Here is a 15371-nt window from a genome sequence, read left to right as displayed (position 1 = left end):
AAGTGCAGACTTGTTAACTCGCCTCCCAACATCTTACCTTTTATCCTATCCTTTTTTCTTCCTCTAGCCATTGTTAATTCTATCTTCCTATTTTACTGCATTCATTCCTGGAAGCCACTTCACATCCTTTCCCAAACAAGGTAGGGCATAAAAACATAGAAATAAATCCATTCTATTCATCTTTTAAGGTATCTTCTAAGGAATCAAAAATAGAAAATGACTGAATGGAAGGTTTCCACTCTGTAATATTATCCATGATTTAATCGCCTTTAAGTTACATAGTTTATATAAGAAAATTTATAAAAATAAAATGAGAGCTCTTCAACAATTGTACTTACATAAAAATAGGATGACTATCTCTCCCATATCTGTATGTATATAACAGTGATGATGAATGTGTAAAGATATTCACTACAGCATATTTTGTAAAAACAAAATATTGAAAACCACCTAAATGTACACAAATAGGGGATTTTTTAATTAATTAATTTAAAATTAATTATGGTACATCCATATTTAAAAGAATGAGTCAGGTTTACATGAATTGATAAGGACTAGCCTCCAAAATGTAATATTACATGAAAAAAGAAGGTACAGACTAGTTTTACTTCATGCCATCATTTTATGAACAAGGAAAATTTTGGAAATGCCTAGAAATCTCTGCAAAGATCAACAGGGAACAGTGGGGGCCTGCTGGAGGTTGGAACTAAGTGTCAGGAAAACAGAGAAGTCAGAAAGACTTACCTTCACTGCCTTCTCTCTCTCCCAACCTGGGTCTTTTAATTTTTAACTTATGCACGCATTTCTTAATTTTTAAAAATAAGATGACTTAAGATATAATTGGAATAAGGATTAGAATAATTAATGGAAATGATATGCCCCTACAGTTTTTTTTTCCCCCTTTGGCCGTGCCGCGTGGCTTGTGGGATCTTACTTCCCCGACCAGGGATTGAACCCGGGTTCTCGGCAGTAAAAGTGTCGAGTCCTAACCACTGGACAGCCAGGGAAGTCCCACCCCTACAGTTTCAAAGTCACTTTTTAAAAGTATTTTGGTACAATAGTTTAATATTTCCTGAAAATACTCATGTCACAGCAGGTGTCCCAAAAAACTTTATTCAGGTATCAAAATTCTACATACTCCTCCCTAACGGGTAATGGGTCTAGTAAAAAAGCAAAGACTATATACATAGCTGTAAGAATTACGGCTGAACTATAAACATAATAAAAGGTCAACGAATTAAGCAATTCCTAAAAGAATGTATGAGTCTTTCTTATAAGTAAAAAGGACCTCACATCCATAAAGAGTAGACAACTGACGGGCAGGACGCCAGGTGGGGATCCTGGCTAATGGACAACCTCACCTCATCCTCCCAACCAGCTGCCTCTAGTCCAAGATTAAACAGATGAAAAATGGGGGCCGAGGGACCTTCACTGACTTGTCAGAGGGGTTTTTGGGGAACAAAGTAGGGATTAGAGCATCCTAGAGTCAAGCAACAGATCAGATTCTGGATGTGGAATTGCCAGAGCCTTAAGTCAGCACTGCAATCCAGTCTTTCGTTTACCCACTTACTACCAAGGAAGAAGCCATTGGTCACCTGGTCAAAATTACAACTGTATATGTCATTTGACCACATATAAAAGTTATCTTGCAGAACAATATTTTTTTCAATGTATGTCTAAGGTTGCTTATTTTAGAATTGTGTTAGCAAAAGATTAGAATCAACATAAATGTCCACCAATAAGAAACTGGTTAACAAACTATGGTATAGCCATACAGTGGAATGCTACACATCCATAAAAAAGTGAGCAGGCTCTTCATGTGCTGATGATAAAGAAAGTCTTTCAAGATGCATTTTTAGGAAAAAGAAGGTAAAATGGTGTATATAGCATGCTATATATAAGAATAGATATATAAGAATTTACCCATAAGTATGTAAAGTATTTCTGAAAGGTATATAAAAACCTGGTAACATTTATCGCTCTAAGGAGGGGTATGTGAGGCGATGAACGCATTTTCTCTTATAAAATAAATAAATATTTTTAAAAGACTGATGGGAAAAATTTTTAAACCTGCACAAAATCGGTGAGAAAGGGGCAAAAGTATCTGTTATGGCGGTGGGGGAGGGGAGGAGTGATGAGGATTAGACCATTATAACCCTTCTCTCGTTCCCTTTCATCTCCGCTGCGATGAAGGCGCAGCCCCTGTGATGAATATCTTCCATTACTCACTGAAGGCAACTGCAGGGAATCACTCAGCATCTCTGGATTCGCTTTAAAAGCAGGCAATTGATTCAACTGACTGAAAATGCATATAACATGAATTCTACAGATGAAAACCACCATTACCATTGCTACAGAAGGGGGTGGGGGAAGCACACCTACATTTTCCAAAGCTTATCAAAAAGTTTCCCAGTAGCAAAGTGCAGTTTCTGGGCTGGAAGCGGCTCCTCAGGAGCAGGTGTACGCGCACGGGCGCTTTCAGGTAGCCTCTCCTTGTGGCAGGTGTGTGAGGGCAGACAGAGCGGCTGAACTTGCAGCCACTGAAGGGCTTCCCTTTACCTGACCTGACCTCCCAGCCTGAGAAGTGCTAGAATTTTCTAGTCCGTAAAGGTTGAGACCTGCCCAGATTAATTTATGAGGGGATCTTAGGAAATTAGTAGCTCTCAACAGTATGATATAAAGATCAGTTCTAATGCGGGGAAAGAATGAAGGAACAAGGTAATTTCTGTGAACCTTAACTTTCAAGACGACACATACTCCAAAACTACCTACGGAAAAAGGTCAAACTTCTTCAACACTGATTCTAGTTTGGAATCTGCATTCCAAGACCACTTGAAGTCACCCAAAGTACATGCTGTTCTTAACCTTTTCACGGAAAGTGGTGGTTGGATAATCTTAATCAAAAAATTGACTTGCTAAGGATTTGGAGATTCAGGTTTAGCGCTGAAAGTAGTTATAAGATTGTCCACTGCTTTGCATTTATTCCTACCTCAGAAAATAAAACATGAGATTTTGCATTCTCACCCCAAAATTAGAGGAGGAAGCTGATAAACATTAAGACAGTGAAGCGTGCTCAGCTCCATTAAGCTGGCCTGGGACCTGCTGGCAATCTTCAACACGGCTCTGAGGAGCACAGCCTGCCTTGATATCCCCAACTACTCCTGGAGCGTGTACAGCTGTATGGATATAAAAACTGCTTCATCTATAAAACGTTGATTCATGGCCAGTGGAGGTTGCCATAGTTGTTCACTACTAAAGGAAAGGCACTCACTAGGAATAGTAGGGGAACACTATGTGTGGCCTTCAAAGTCACTTCCAATATTTCTTGTTTACTCTTAACTATTTTATTTCTTTTTTTTTTTTTTTTTTTTTTGTGGTACGCGGGCCTCTCACTGTCGTGGCCTCTCCCGTTGTGGAGCACAGGCTCCCAATGCGCAGGCTCAGCGGCCATGGCTCACGGGCCCAGCCGCTCCACGGCATGTGGGATCTTCCCGGACCGGGGCACGAACCCACGTCCCCTGCATCGGCAGGCAGACTCTCAACCACTGCGCCACCAGGGAAGCCCTCTTAACTATTTTAAAGAAAGTACTCAAAATCCAAAAAATCAAAGAAGGGTGTAATCTATATACTTTTGTGACTAGGAACAGGAAGTCAATGACCAACATAGAGAGCAAAAATTTAAAAATCATGTTCCTTTTTTTTTTTTTTTCCTTTTAAGAGGCTGATTTCTGAACCCAGATATGAATAAGGAATGAAATATGAAATGTAAATGTTTCACTTACCAAATCAAAATTCTCTGCTTAAACTAATAACCATTTCATTTGAAATACAGAAATAAATAATTCAATGATTTGTTCAGCATTCTTTCTAGTGGTCCACGATCATTAGCCATAACATACATTATCCAAGTGAAATTATTTGACAACTCCAAAACAGTTTCAGAATGAATTACTGTTTCTCAGTCCTTAAGTTGCACTAACCTATAAGTTTATCTAGCGCTGATAAAAATCCAGAATTTTCACTTTACATGGCAACTGTACAGTTGTAGCCTTTACTAACTTCAGAGAGGAGGGAGGAGAAAACAAGGTTTAGAACTAATAAAGCAAAGCAAACTCTAGGAGTAGGCTTCACTTCTCACCAAAATCTCCAAAGAAACATAACAAAACACCTGCATTTTGCCTGGTCTTAAGGAAAAATGATACAAAACCATCCTAATTTATTTAAATTCTTTCAAAAACCACAAATTGCTCAATGAGAGCCAAAGAACTCCGGAACTGAACAGCTTTGTTGAAACCTAGAACTAGTTGTATTTTGAGTTTTTCTTCATACCTTTACAAAGTGCTTTCAACAGAAACACTATTGTTATAGCCACATATAGAGCCAAATGTCCAAGTAAACAGAAAGACAACCATACAGAAATGCAATATCTAGATCCTATATACCCTTTTCAATATTAAGGAAGTTCTCAGATGGGGTTTAGAGCTGCATGGCACCTTAGAAATCCACTTGTAAAATAAGAAAACTGCGGCTGAGAAATGTTAAATAGCTAATCAGGTACAAAAGTCAGGGCTCCACTCAGCTGTCCCAAATTGTTTAGTGCTTTTAGTTAATAACTGTTTCCACGGAATACATGGCTTTTTAAAATCAGATATACAAACCCTGAGAAAACTCTATTACAGAGATCTCCACTTGGAGTAGAGAAATTGTTAAAATAATTAAAATGAAATGTGCCATTAACAAGATGGAAAAGTTAAGGAAGTTAAATAACTACAGAGCAAGAAACAAGTATTTTGTGATAATCTAAGTGATTAAGGTGCTGTGTGCTGTAAATATGGAAGCATCAGTGTGTTACAAACATATTAAGAAATTTTCCGTTTACAATCAAGAGCCATAACAACAGTCAATAAAGGTAAAAGCCCAAGACGATTAACTGGAAAACCCAATTTTGAATTCTCAACATGTAGAGATCTGTTTATAAGAACACAGAACAAAGAATCAAAGGATAGAAAGAAGGTACGGGTATGATCTCTAAAAGAACAATGAAAACATAACCTGCCTATGTCTGGAATAGGTCATGCTTTCCCCAGCGGGGTGGGAATATTGGGTGGCACAGGCGGGAAGTGGGACAGCTCCTGTGCCTGTTTGGGTAGCAGCTCCGGTCCTTCCTTCCTCAGTCCCAGAGGGAAGGGCGGGAAGTCTGGCTGGACACGGCTTTGTGGCTGGACTTGGTGAGGCAGGAGCGAGGCTAGGCAACGCAAGGCCCCTGCCATGTTCGTTGTCCTCTCCCAACAAGTCCATGGAAAGGGGGGCAGCAAGTGAAAATGAAATGCAGCATGTTTTGTATAAATACATATACTCGACTCACATGAATATTGAGTCAATATGTCTCACATATGCTCAACCAAATGGAGATAAACACTCACCCAAGGGTCAGTGCGCTAGGGTGTGAGACCTGACACACAGTACCATGAGGGTATGGTCTCCCCCAACTTACACATCTTCTAAGGGATAAATTGGGAGCTTCTACATGCAGGTGGGAATAGTTTCCTTTTGCTTTGCTGTGCTGATTTGAAGGAAAATTCCAAAGTAAATCATTCAGAAAAACGAGAACCAGGGCACTTTTGCTAAGGAAGGGAGAATGCTCCTCATGGGAAAAAGAACTCTGAGATTATTCAAGGGTCAGGAAGGCAAAAACATTTTTCACATTAGATTTCCCAGAAGCTGTTCGGAATTTTTATAGGTAATCCATTACCAGATGTAACTGTTAAAGAATAGCAAGGTACTTTCCTTGAATAAATATAGTGACAAAGGTTTTAATTTCACAAAAGCTTCCTTTAAAAACTAATCAGGAGCTTTCCATTTGTCCCCGACAAGCCTCCTTTTGCCGCTGTTCTTCCTTCCCACTCTGAGGTGACCTCCTCTCCCACATTCCTCTATCTGTTTACAGCAAAACAAAGACAGGGGGATCTCTGAACTGGCAAGAGACTTTTGGACCATCTGAGGTTCTGCAAAAATAAAACACAGACAAGGAAGCATCCATCTTTGAACTCATTTTTTACAACTCTGCCATCTGTAATATTAATAGTAAAGATCCATGTGGCCCTTTTTAGTTTAAAGGCATTTTGTTTTATTGCAACACAGAAACTTGGAACCATTTTTTAATTTCAGCAGTATAAATGCAAAAATGCATATATCATGCCTCAAGAACAAAGAATCTGATAGCATGGGTATGTCCCATCCCAGAACACTGTCAGTAGCAGTAGTCCTTTACATTTCTTTAATTTCACCAAACACACATAACAGTGTTTACTCTGTGCCAGTAGTTTTACGTGCTTTACAAATCATAGCTTACTTAAGCCGTGTTGTGGTCCTAGGAGGTATTGTACTATTTTAGATCCATTTTAGTGATGAGGAAAATGAAGCAGAGAGGGATTGAATAACCTGCTCAAGGTCACACAGCTAATAAGAGGTGGAACTAATTTAAACCCAGGCAATCTAGCTCCAGAGTCCCCGTTCCATTACGCTGCCTCTCAAACTTCCACCAAATCTAAGGTAAACTGTGATTTGTGCAGGATCATCTTACGCATTTATTACCATTTCAGTAATTACCTCATGCCATGTTGTAGCTTCCTCGGATTCAATAACAGGAAGGAAAAGATAAGTACTATCCAATACTATATTTGACCACTGTGCAGTCTTTTAGAAACAAAATGAAGGTATAGAAAATAATAAAACAGTGTCCCATATCTGCTGGGAAAGCTACTGTGCAGAAAGTGGAATGCTAGGAAATCACTTGGATGTTGAAGTTTTGTAATGCCACTGGACCTTTCAAAGGTCTTTAAACTCATTCAAATTCAGAACTGCCAAGCCAGTGTATATTAGAGAAAATTTAATTCCAAGGTAAAGAGACATAAAACAGCTCCTAGAGGTTCTTTCTGGGGAATTCCGCAGTTGATGAACCTCTGAGAGATAGAGTTTTCTCCGCGGAATTCTTTTAGCACATCTGGCAGAGTGCACGTATACTCCTCCGCGTGCTTCTGCCGAAGGCCCTGACACGCTGCCTTCATGGAAGGTGTGCTCCGCTCCGCTGAGCTCAGGGCACTCTGCCAGGCAGCCTTGTCCTGGGTGGGGCTGGCGGCCTGTGCACACCCAAAGCACTGCAACATTTGCTTTGGGAGCGTCCTGAAAATTAAGGCAGTGAAGGAGGAGGAAACTGTCTCCCTTCCTGCAAAGGGAAGGGAACTGCTTATTTTTTATTCAGGAGAGATGTGTGTATTGGGTCAAGAGAAGAACCCTCTCTTCACCCTTTGCTTATCAACACCAGATTGCTCTTCAAATTCCACACCTGTGGCCTCCAGCTGTGCAAATACCTCTGGCCCTGTGGCACAAGACTTTATTTCACCAGGTACCATTCTTCTTTTTTGACCATCTTCCCTTAAAAACAACGGGAAGAGACAAACCAGTGGGGGCACAGAAACTTTACCTAGTTCTTTTGTTTACTGAAAACTGGAGTTACCACCAATTGCCTTTATAAAAAGCAGCAATGACCCAACTGTGAAAAAAGTCTGGCCCAGTGGCTTGCAGGGAGCAGGTAGACAAACTTTAGTCCCCTTTACCTTTCCATCCCTAACCAGAGAGGTCAACCTGGGACTGTCACTCTCCCTCCTTCACAAAGCTAAGGACAGACATCACACACAGTTCTCAAAGACTGAAATAGCTGAGGGAGTGCCTAGCTTTCCAAGCTGAAATTTACCTGATTCCTCATCCTGCCAGCACTTCTCTAAGGCAGGCTCCTCCCTTTCCAGCTCCAGACTTAACTATCCTTCCCTATTTCTCTAAGCCCCTTTCTCATCAGCAGTAAACACTGGGATATATGGCACCCAACTCAGTTCCCACTATCTAACCAGACATGCCAACCTCGTGCTCCAAAGATATACCAGAAATTTACTTGATAGTTTGTGGATTCTTTTGTTAGGGGGAGTGGGATAAAATTTTAAGATCCAGATAAAATGCTGGGAATGAATTTCTCAAACTTCTGGGATGTGGCTCTGATTTCTACCATTAAAATACCCATTTGTGATCATCATGTAAAATTAAAAATCAGTGTTCTGATTGGGCACTTATTACATGATGTTGATTACTCATGGAACTTAAAGATGATGGTTTTTTTTCCAGAGGTATTACTGGATTATACTGGGTGGTCCATTTAGAAGCCAGTCAATACAATCTCACTTCAAAAAGAAAAAGATTTACAAATAGGCCACTTTATACAACAGCCGTGGTAAGGAATTTATAAGTGCTATAAGGTTCAGAGTTTCTTTAGTGTAAATACAATCTAGACTCATTATCTGACTCCCACCTCAGAGCCCAGAGCAAAGAAAAGAGTAAGCCTGATGGGAAAACAAGAGCTGGAGGTATGGGGGACAAAAGCTAAAACGAGCATCCTAGGTGGCTCTCTGTGAATAACAAAACTGGCACCTTCCTACAGGTGGCTCAGGTTGGAAAGTGGCAGAATAAGAGGTCAGGGACTGCAGATTCCGTCAGAACCGCACCACCAAGCCTTGCTCAGGAATGAGCCCTCCGACCTGCAGAGTGAAGCCATGACGGACGGTGGACAGCCCGCCCTCAAAGGAAGCTGAAGTCCCAGGGGTGATACTCACGCTGACACTGTCCCCAGGACCGGCGGGCCCAGGCCCAGCAGCAGTCAATCCTCCCACCATAACGACACAGGCCAATGGATGACACTATTTGCCTGGGCCACCTACCAAACAAAAAGATTCGAATTAAATAAAGACACTTTCGAAATTAAAAATAATTTCCTCTTTGTTATTACTTGAGAAAAACATTTTAATCACACCCAACAACTTTCTATGAACTCCTTCATGCCTGAAGAAATAAAACAATAACACACCTTCAGGGAAATAGTTCTGCCATGATTTAATTTCAAACATCAGACATACGCAGATACAACCGCCCAAGAGTAGGGGTGGCGGGGAGGGAGGGAGGGGAAGATCCTTTCTTGCAAGGAAAGAGCACCAGCTAAAACCAAGAATTCTCAAGGCTGCCACTCATAGGATGGTTTCTTAAGCTTGAAATAAAACAGATTCCTCAAAGGCCCACACCTGTTCCTGAGAGGAAAGCCAGTTTTGACTGATACACCGTCAACTGAAAAGTATTAGGACATGTCAAAGCAGAAAAAAAAAGTTTTCTGCCTTATATAACAGGTACATGTGGGAAGGAACAGAAGGGAGGGAGGTCTCTCAAAATCGAATGAAACAGAACTCTTTCCCAGACATGACTCTTCTTCAGAAAAAGTTCCCAGAAAAAAATGTACTTGAGAAAGAAGACTAAATAAAACCAAGGAGAGTTTAAAGTGTAGCTAACATCTCAAGTGTCCTTGTGGTTTGAAACTTTCCTGCATCAACGATTCGTGTTACCGTCCTCTCTAATGTAAATAAGGACTAAAGCAAGCACTCGATTTCAGGATAAGATTTACTACCAGATTCCACCTTGACACCTTATTTGGTAAATCGGTTCGTTGTTTAGATTCACGCCTACCTCAATGACATTTTCCCCCTAGAGGATTAATATTTTAATTGTCTGTTTTAGACATCTTTTTAAGGCTGTATGGAAATCTTATGCATAATCATGTGATGTATTTCTTGTTGCACATATGTGTGCAAGAAACGCACAACAGACACGAATGTGGGCAAATAATTACTTTAATAAAATAAAACAGCCTCTGGACGCTACCCACGTTTTTTTTAGCTCCCTAATCTTTTCAATTCCCCTTCCTTTCATCTCCCCCTTATGCCCCCAAGCCCAAAGGACAAATAACCACGAACTTTCCATTTCCTCCAACCAGGTGGTAAACCAGCGGCTGCGCTGCTTCTCTTCAGCGCTCCACTGGCTTCCCTCCGTTCCTTCCAGGTACAAGAAAACCAATCAATTGTGGAATTGATTCGTTCCAAGATTGCAGGAAAAACAGGTGCGGCAGTCTTTCCGGCTGCGCGGGGGCGGGAGTGTGGGTGCCGGTCGTTGCCTGAGGGCGACTGCAGGGCGGTGTGACCTAAGTTAAAAACTCCTGGCTGCTCCTGCCTGGTTTCGGGGCGAGTCTGGTCTGCAATTGCGCCGAGGTGGGGTAACCGAGCACGCCCTCCCGACACACACTCACTCACTCACACACACACACACACACTCTCTCTCTCTCTCTCTCACACACACACACACACACTCTCACACGCACACACACACTCACACACTCGCGGGAACCGATCCGGCGGCGGGGAAGAGGGCTCCGCGCGCAGAGGCGGGAGGAGCGGCTGAGTGACAGCCGAGGGGAGCAGAGCCTTGGGTTGTTGGAACCTGTCAGAGCACGCAGCAGTCAGGCTCGCCCTAAGTCTCGGGAGCTGTGTGTGCGTACAGACACACACACACACACACACCACAGACACACGCACGCACGCAGAGTTCCCCACCCCCGCCAAGGAAACCAAGTGGGAAGGCAAACAGGTTCCCCCCGCCACTGGAAGCCCAGTCGCTTCCTTTCCCCACCCTTTGTGTGAGCGGCCCTGACAGCTCCCAGCCGGGATTTGGTCCCGACCACCTGGAAGTTTCCCCACTGCAGAGCTGTCTAAACCAAGAGCGAGAGTTTCCCAGACAAGGGATGTCCCGCGCGTCACCTCCCCTGGGGCGGCTAACCCGCGCCCTGAGAACCCAGACGCCCGGCTCGAGCCTCCCCTCTCTCCCAGCCCTCTTTGCCGAGCCGGGGCTGGGCGGCTCGCGCAGCCTCTCCCGGGGAGCCGCGGCCGGGTTCCCGGACGCGCAGTGGGCGCGCCCTTCAGGCCTCGGGCAGCCACTGGTAGAGAGGGCGGCTCGACGGCTCTCCTCCCGCCGAGGCTGTGCGGTGGCCCAACTTCTGGAGCAAGAGCAGAGAGGGGGAACCCCAGGGCAGTGTGAAATTAGCGCTGCATGGAGCAGGAGAGGGCGCCCCGGGGTCCGACTCACCTCCCGTCGAACTCCGCGGCCGCCTGCAGGTAGAGCGAGGACCCGAGCACCAGCGCCAGGAGGAAATCCATGTTGGCCGGCGAGTCCCGCGCGGCGGCTCAGCTGCGCGCGGCGAGCAGGTTGGGGGTGCTGGGCTCCCCCGAGGAGCTGCGGCAGCCGGGAACCCCTGCGGCCGCCGCGGCTACTGCTGCCACTCTCGGAGGAGAGCGGCGCGGCGCGCAGCCGGAGCTGGTCTGCGCGCGGCGTCCCGAGCCCCCTCCGGCTCCCTCCCCGAGAGGGGAGGTGCTGCAGGGGAAGCTGCGCCGCCTGCGGGGAGGGGCGGGGGGCGCGCGTGCGCCCGACTAGCCGCTCTCGGGGCCGCGGGTGAGGGGTGAGGGCGCTCGGCCCGGCTGCGGGAAGCTCGGGGGGCGGGGGCGCCGCGGGAAGGCAGCGTCTCCTGGGGACCAGCCAAGCGGGGTGAGCGCCAGGCTGGGAGGAAAGTTGCAAGCCTGGCCTGGGCTGGAGAGAGCAGGGTGCTCGGCAGGAAAGTCAGAGCCTGGAAGGAAAGGGGCCCGGGGCGGAGGTGCGCGCTCCGCGGGTTCCTTCCGAGCAGGTGGTGACCGAAGGGGCGAGCCACAGCTTTCACCGGAGGGCGAAGTCCAGGATGAGAGAGGTTTGTGGGATGGAGCTGAGCAGTGTCTGCATGTAGAGAAACCGCAGCACGACTTGGACAAATTAGCAAAGGCAAACTCCGGGAGTTTGCTTCTCCCGCAGAGTTGGCAGAGGCAGATTTTTAAAAATTTTGTAACCCAGCGAAAGAAATGCTTGGCTTCTTTTTCGAGTTTTGAAGAAGAGACGTGCAGACTGTTTCCATCTCTGCCTGCTCAACACTGAGCACGTTAGAAGAAGAGCAACGGCTGCCCCTTTAGGGGCACGTGTTCCCCGGAGAGGGAGGGCGGTTACTACTTAGCAGTCCTGTGGTGCCCGATACTGCGGAGATCATTTAGAAAACCATTTTGAACCATCATTGTTCTGTTATTGCAGAGTAAAATGTATTATAAAAGGACTGTGTTCCAATGAAAACAGTGATTAACCTAAAATGCACGTTAAAACATCAGTCCAATCAAGTCACCACTCTTCCCAAGCCCTACCCGGAATAACTGCCCAGGCCAGTGATCTGGTCTCCCATACCTCTCCTCTAATCCGTGGCCTCCGTGCCTTTCTCCCACACTCCAGGCATGTCCCTTGCCTGGGGCCGTTGACTGTTACTTCTGCCTGGACCCAGATATCGGCATGGCTCCCTTTCTCACTTCAGTCTTTGCTCATATGTCACCTCTTTGAGGAGACGAACCTTGACCACCCTATTTAAAATTGCAACCTGTCCCTGCCTGTTCTAATTTGTCTTTTCTCCAAAGCACTCATCTTCTAGTTTCCTATATAATTTGCTTATTTCTTGTTTTGCATGTCTTCTTTCTGCTAGAATGCAAACTCTACAAGGGCAAGTTTCTTTGTTCAGTGCCTGGCATGTAGTAGGTGCTCATAAATGTTTATTGAATGAGTTTGTTACGTTACAAACTCCCCCCCCATCTTTATTGTTTTTTTGAGATTTCTCCAACTTTAAATTTTTAATGGAAAGTTCTGTGGCAGAGGGACCTCATTATCTCGATCTCTTAGTGTGTATAAACACAGGAATTTTCTGCAAGAAAAGGAAAAATAATGGTTTCAACTTAAATGACTCTTTGATTTCCAAGTTGTTTTCTGTTAGCAGAACAAGTTTCTATTTTAATCTCAGGAAATATCCATTCCATTTCAGGCTTGGGACATTATTTTAGGCAAACAGCTTGGTGTCATCCATTTCAGATCTTTCTAAAAACGTAGGAGTCAAAATATTTTTTCTGCAGAAAATCAAATTTTTGTAAGTGTAATGTAGGCCTGGTTCCAGGTTCCAGTGGCTGCTCCTTAGCCATTTTCTTTGTTTATAGGTTCCTGGCTTGAGCAATGGATGATTAGAGAGAAAGGGGCTAACCTACAGGCTAAAAACTGGAGATAGAATGAAAGGAGGATGAGTGGTAGGTGAAAATAGGACAAATGTCTGGAGTAAGTGTGTAATAGCCCCTCTGCCTATCTCTTTTTTTTTTTCCATATATTTTCTTTGGCCTAGAAAACAGTCCATTCATCTTCTTTTTTTTTTTTTTAAGTTTTATTGGAATATAGTTGATTTACCATGTTGTGTTAGTTTCAGGTGTACAGCAAAGTGAATCAGCATCATCCTTCTTCATAGGGACACTCTCCACTTACCCTTTGGATCCAAGCTTAGCTGACAGTTACCCAGAAAGGAAGCCTTTGTGATTTTTTTGTGTGCCTGAGACTCCTGTGGCATGTGCTTCTATAGCCCTCTGCGTCCCCTAGAGTAACTCTTAATGCACTGTGGTAGAACTGCTTCTCTACCAAATCTAGGTTCCCTCGAGACACTAATCTAACCAATAGGAGGGCAAGGGCAGTCGTCATTGTATCCCTTGCGCCCGGCACAATGCCTGGCACAAGGCTTAAATTCAGCAAATATTAAATAGATTGCATTGGGTTGGATTAAATTCTGCCTGGTGAACTTTAGCTTCTCCCTTGAGTCAGCCGTAGCTAATTATATCAATCTTTGTTGAATCATGGAGTGAGGAGACTCTAAAGGAATTCCAAGGTCTAACTGGGTAATCTGCTGCCATTATGACCACCAGTGCCCATTCCAAAAAAGAGGTGGAGTTCCCATGGGAGTGACATGTCACTATCTCAGTCATAAAAACAAACAAGAGGACTTCCCTGGTGGTCCAGTTTTTAAGATCCGCCTTCCAATGCAGAGGACGTGGAACAATCCCTGGTCAGGGAACTAAGATCCTACATGCTGAGGGGCAACTAAACCCACGTGCTCTAGAGCCCGCGTGCCGCAGGGAAAGATCCTGCGTGCCGCAACTGAGACCCGATGCAGCCAAATAAATAAATAAATAAATAAATAAATGTATGTAATAAGAAAGAACCATACCAAACAGGTTTTAGCAATATCTGTACTTTTCCAGTAGTACAACGTTTTGGTTAGGTTTCATACCAGATAATGCCACCTTGCAAGGAGTAATCCCAATTTCCTTGCACACAAATAATCATCTATCACTGGTTACAATGTGATACAGATAAACGGCAAAATAGAACTAAGCGAACACAACTTCCAATACCTGGAAATCAGAAGCTCTTAATTATTTAGTGTTTTTTTTTTTTTTCCCAGCAAATATTTATTGAGAGCCTACCCTGTATTGGCCATTTCTAGGTGCTAGGACTTCAGCAACAAGACAAAGTCATGCCCCGAAAGAGCTTGCATTGTACTGGGGGAGCAAGACAGTATGTGCTATAAAGAGAGGGTAAAGGTGTAAATAGAGTAAAGGAAGGATAAGGTGATAGAGAGACATGGGCTGTGATTTTAGGTGGAGTGATTTGGTCACCTCTGGGAGGTGACATCTGAGCAGAGTCAGGATAAAGTGAGGGTGTTGGGTAGCGGTAGTGTTTGGGCAAAGGAGAGAGAAAATGTGTTTTCTCTACCAAGTTCTTGCAGTCAGTGTCATGCAAGCTGGTAAGCAAGCTAATTGCTCCTCCTGTCCCATATGCGGGACAGGAGGAACAGGATTACTGCTTCAAAAAATTCTTTTAAGAAAAGAGAAGGATGAGGAACACACAGCTGCTCATTCACAGCAGTTTTGACCCCAGGTGAGCAAGAATTACGGAGATGCTCTTCTCTGGCAGCAGAGGGAGGGTCAGACAATCAGGTCACCCCTGCTTCTACTACCTTGTCCATTCATCCATCCTTTAGGGCCACATCAGAAGTGACTATTGGAGCATATGCCTTCCTTGGGGACTGTACATCACTGACAGTTGTTTTTCTACTGGTACAGATTTGAAGGCCTGAGTGTTGCTTTTAAGGAGCTAAGAGAGACCACATTTTCAGGCCAGACTTATGGTTTCTGTGGCTTTAAGATCTCCTTAAAACCCTAACAGACTTCTGATCTAATTGCTTCCAGTCAGTTCCTCATGCAGATAACATAACCAAAGTCTTTTCTAGTCCTAGTTCTTAAGCCTGCTTTATTTCTTTGATTCCTCGTGTCCATACCTTACTCTTTCATCTTAATGGAGGCCACCTTGAGGCTAGCTGAAATTATAGGGTTGTTTGGGAGGGCCACACCCTTACTCTGATCCTTGCCACAGGGATCAGATATATATTTATATTAATGTTCAGGGCATAAAAGCAGCTGTCTTTTTCAACCCTGGGAGGCCCGAAATTTCTGGACATTCTCATTTCCTGCCATTTCTGCTTGTAAAACAGCCAGTTCTTGCCTGAGGCCATCCCTTTC

The 15371-nt window shown here is 44.3% G+C and overlaps 1 protein-coding gene across 11 annotated transcripts in view; it reads right to left on the bottom strand.

Moving 5' to 3' along the window:
- The window catches only part of NPNT (nephronectin), a 79822-nt gene extending 68568 nt beyond the window's left edge, over nt 1-11254 (bottom strand). For 4 of the 11 annotated variants that reach the window (XM_055086159.1, XM_055086157.1, XM_028492152.2 and 1 more), the window contains exons 1-2: nt 11008-11251; nt 8661-8761 (exon numbers count right to left, since the gene is read on the bottom strand). In XM_055086159.1, the coding sequence (XP_054942134.1) occupies nt 8661-8761; nt 11008-11078 (172 nt within the window). In that variant the 5' untranslated portion in view covers nt 11079-11251. Of the gene's footprint in view, nt 1-8660; nt 8762-11007 lie in introns of all 11 variants that reach the window. The other 7 variants (XM_055086162.1, XM_055086161.1, XM_055086163.1 and 4 more) reach the window with 4 other exon arrangements.
- Between the last annotated feature and the right edge of the window lie 4117 nt (nt 11255-15371).

This window comes from Physeter macrocephalus, chromosome 7 (genome assembly GCF_002837175.3).
Source record: "Physeter macrocephalus isolate SW-GA chromosome 7, ASM283717v5, whole genome shotgun sequence".
Classification (NCBI taxonomy): Eukaryota; Metazoa; Chordata; class Mammalia; order Artiodactyla; family Physeteridae; genus Physeter; species Physeter macrocephalus.
Note: the sequence above shows the minus strand (reverse complement) of the source record. Positions and strands in the feature narration are given on the sequence as shown.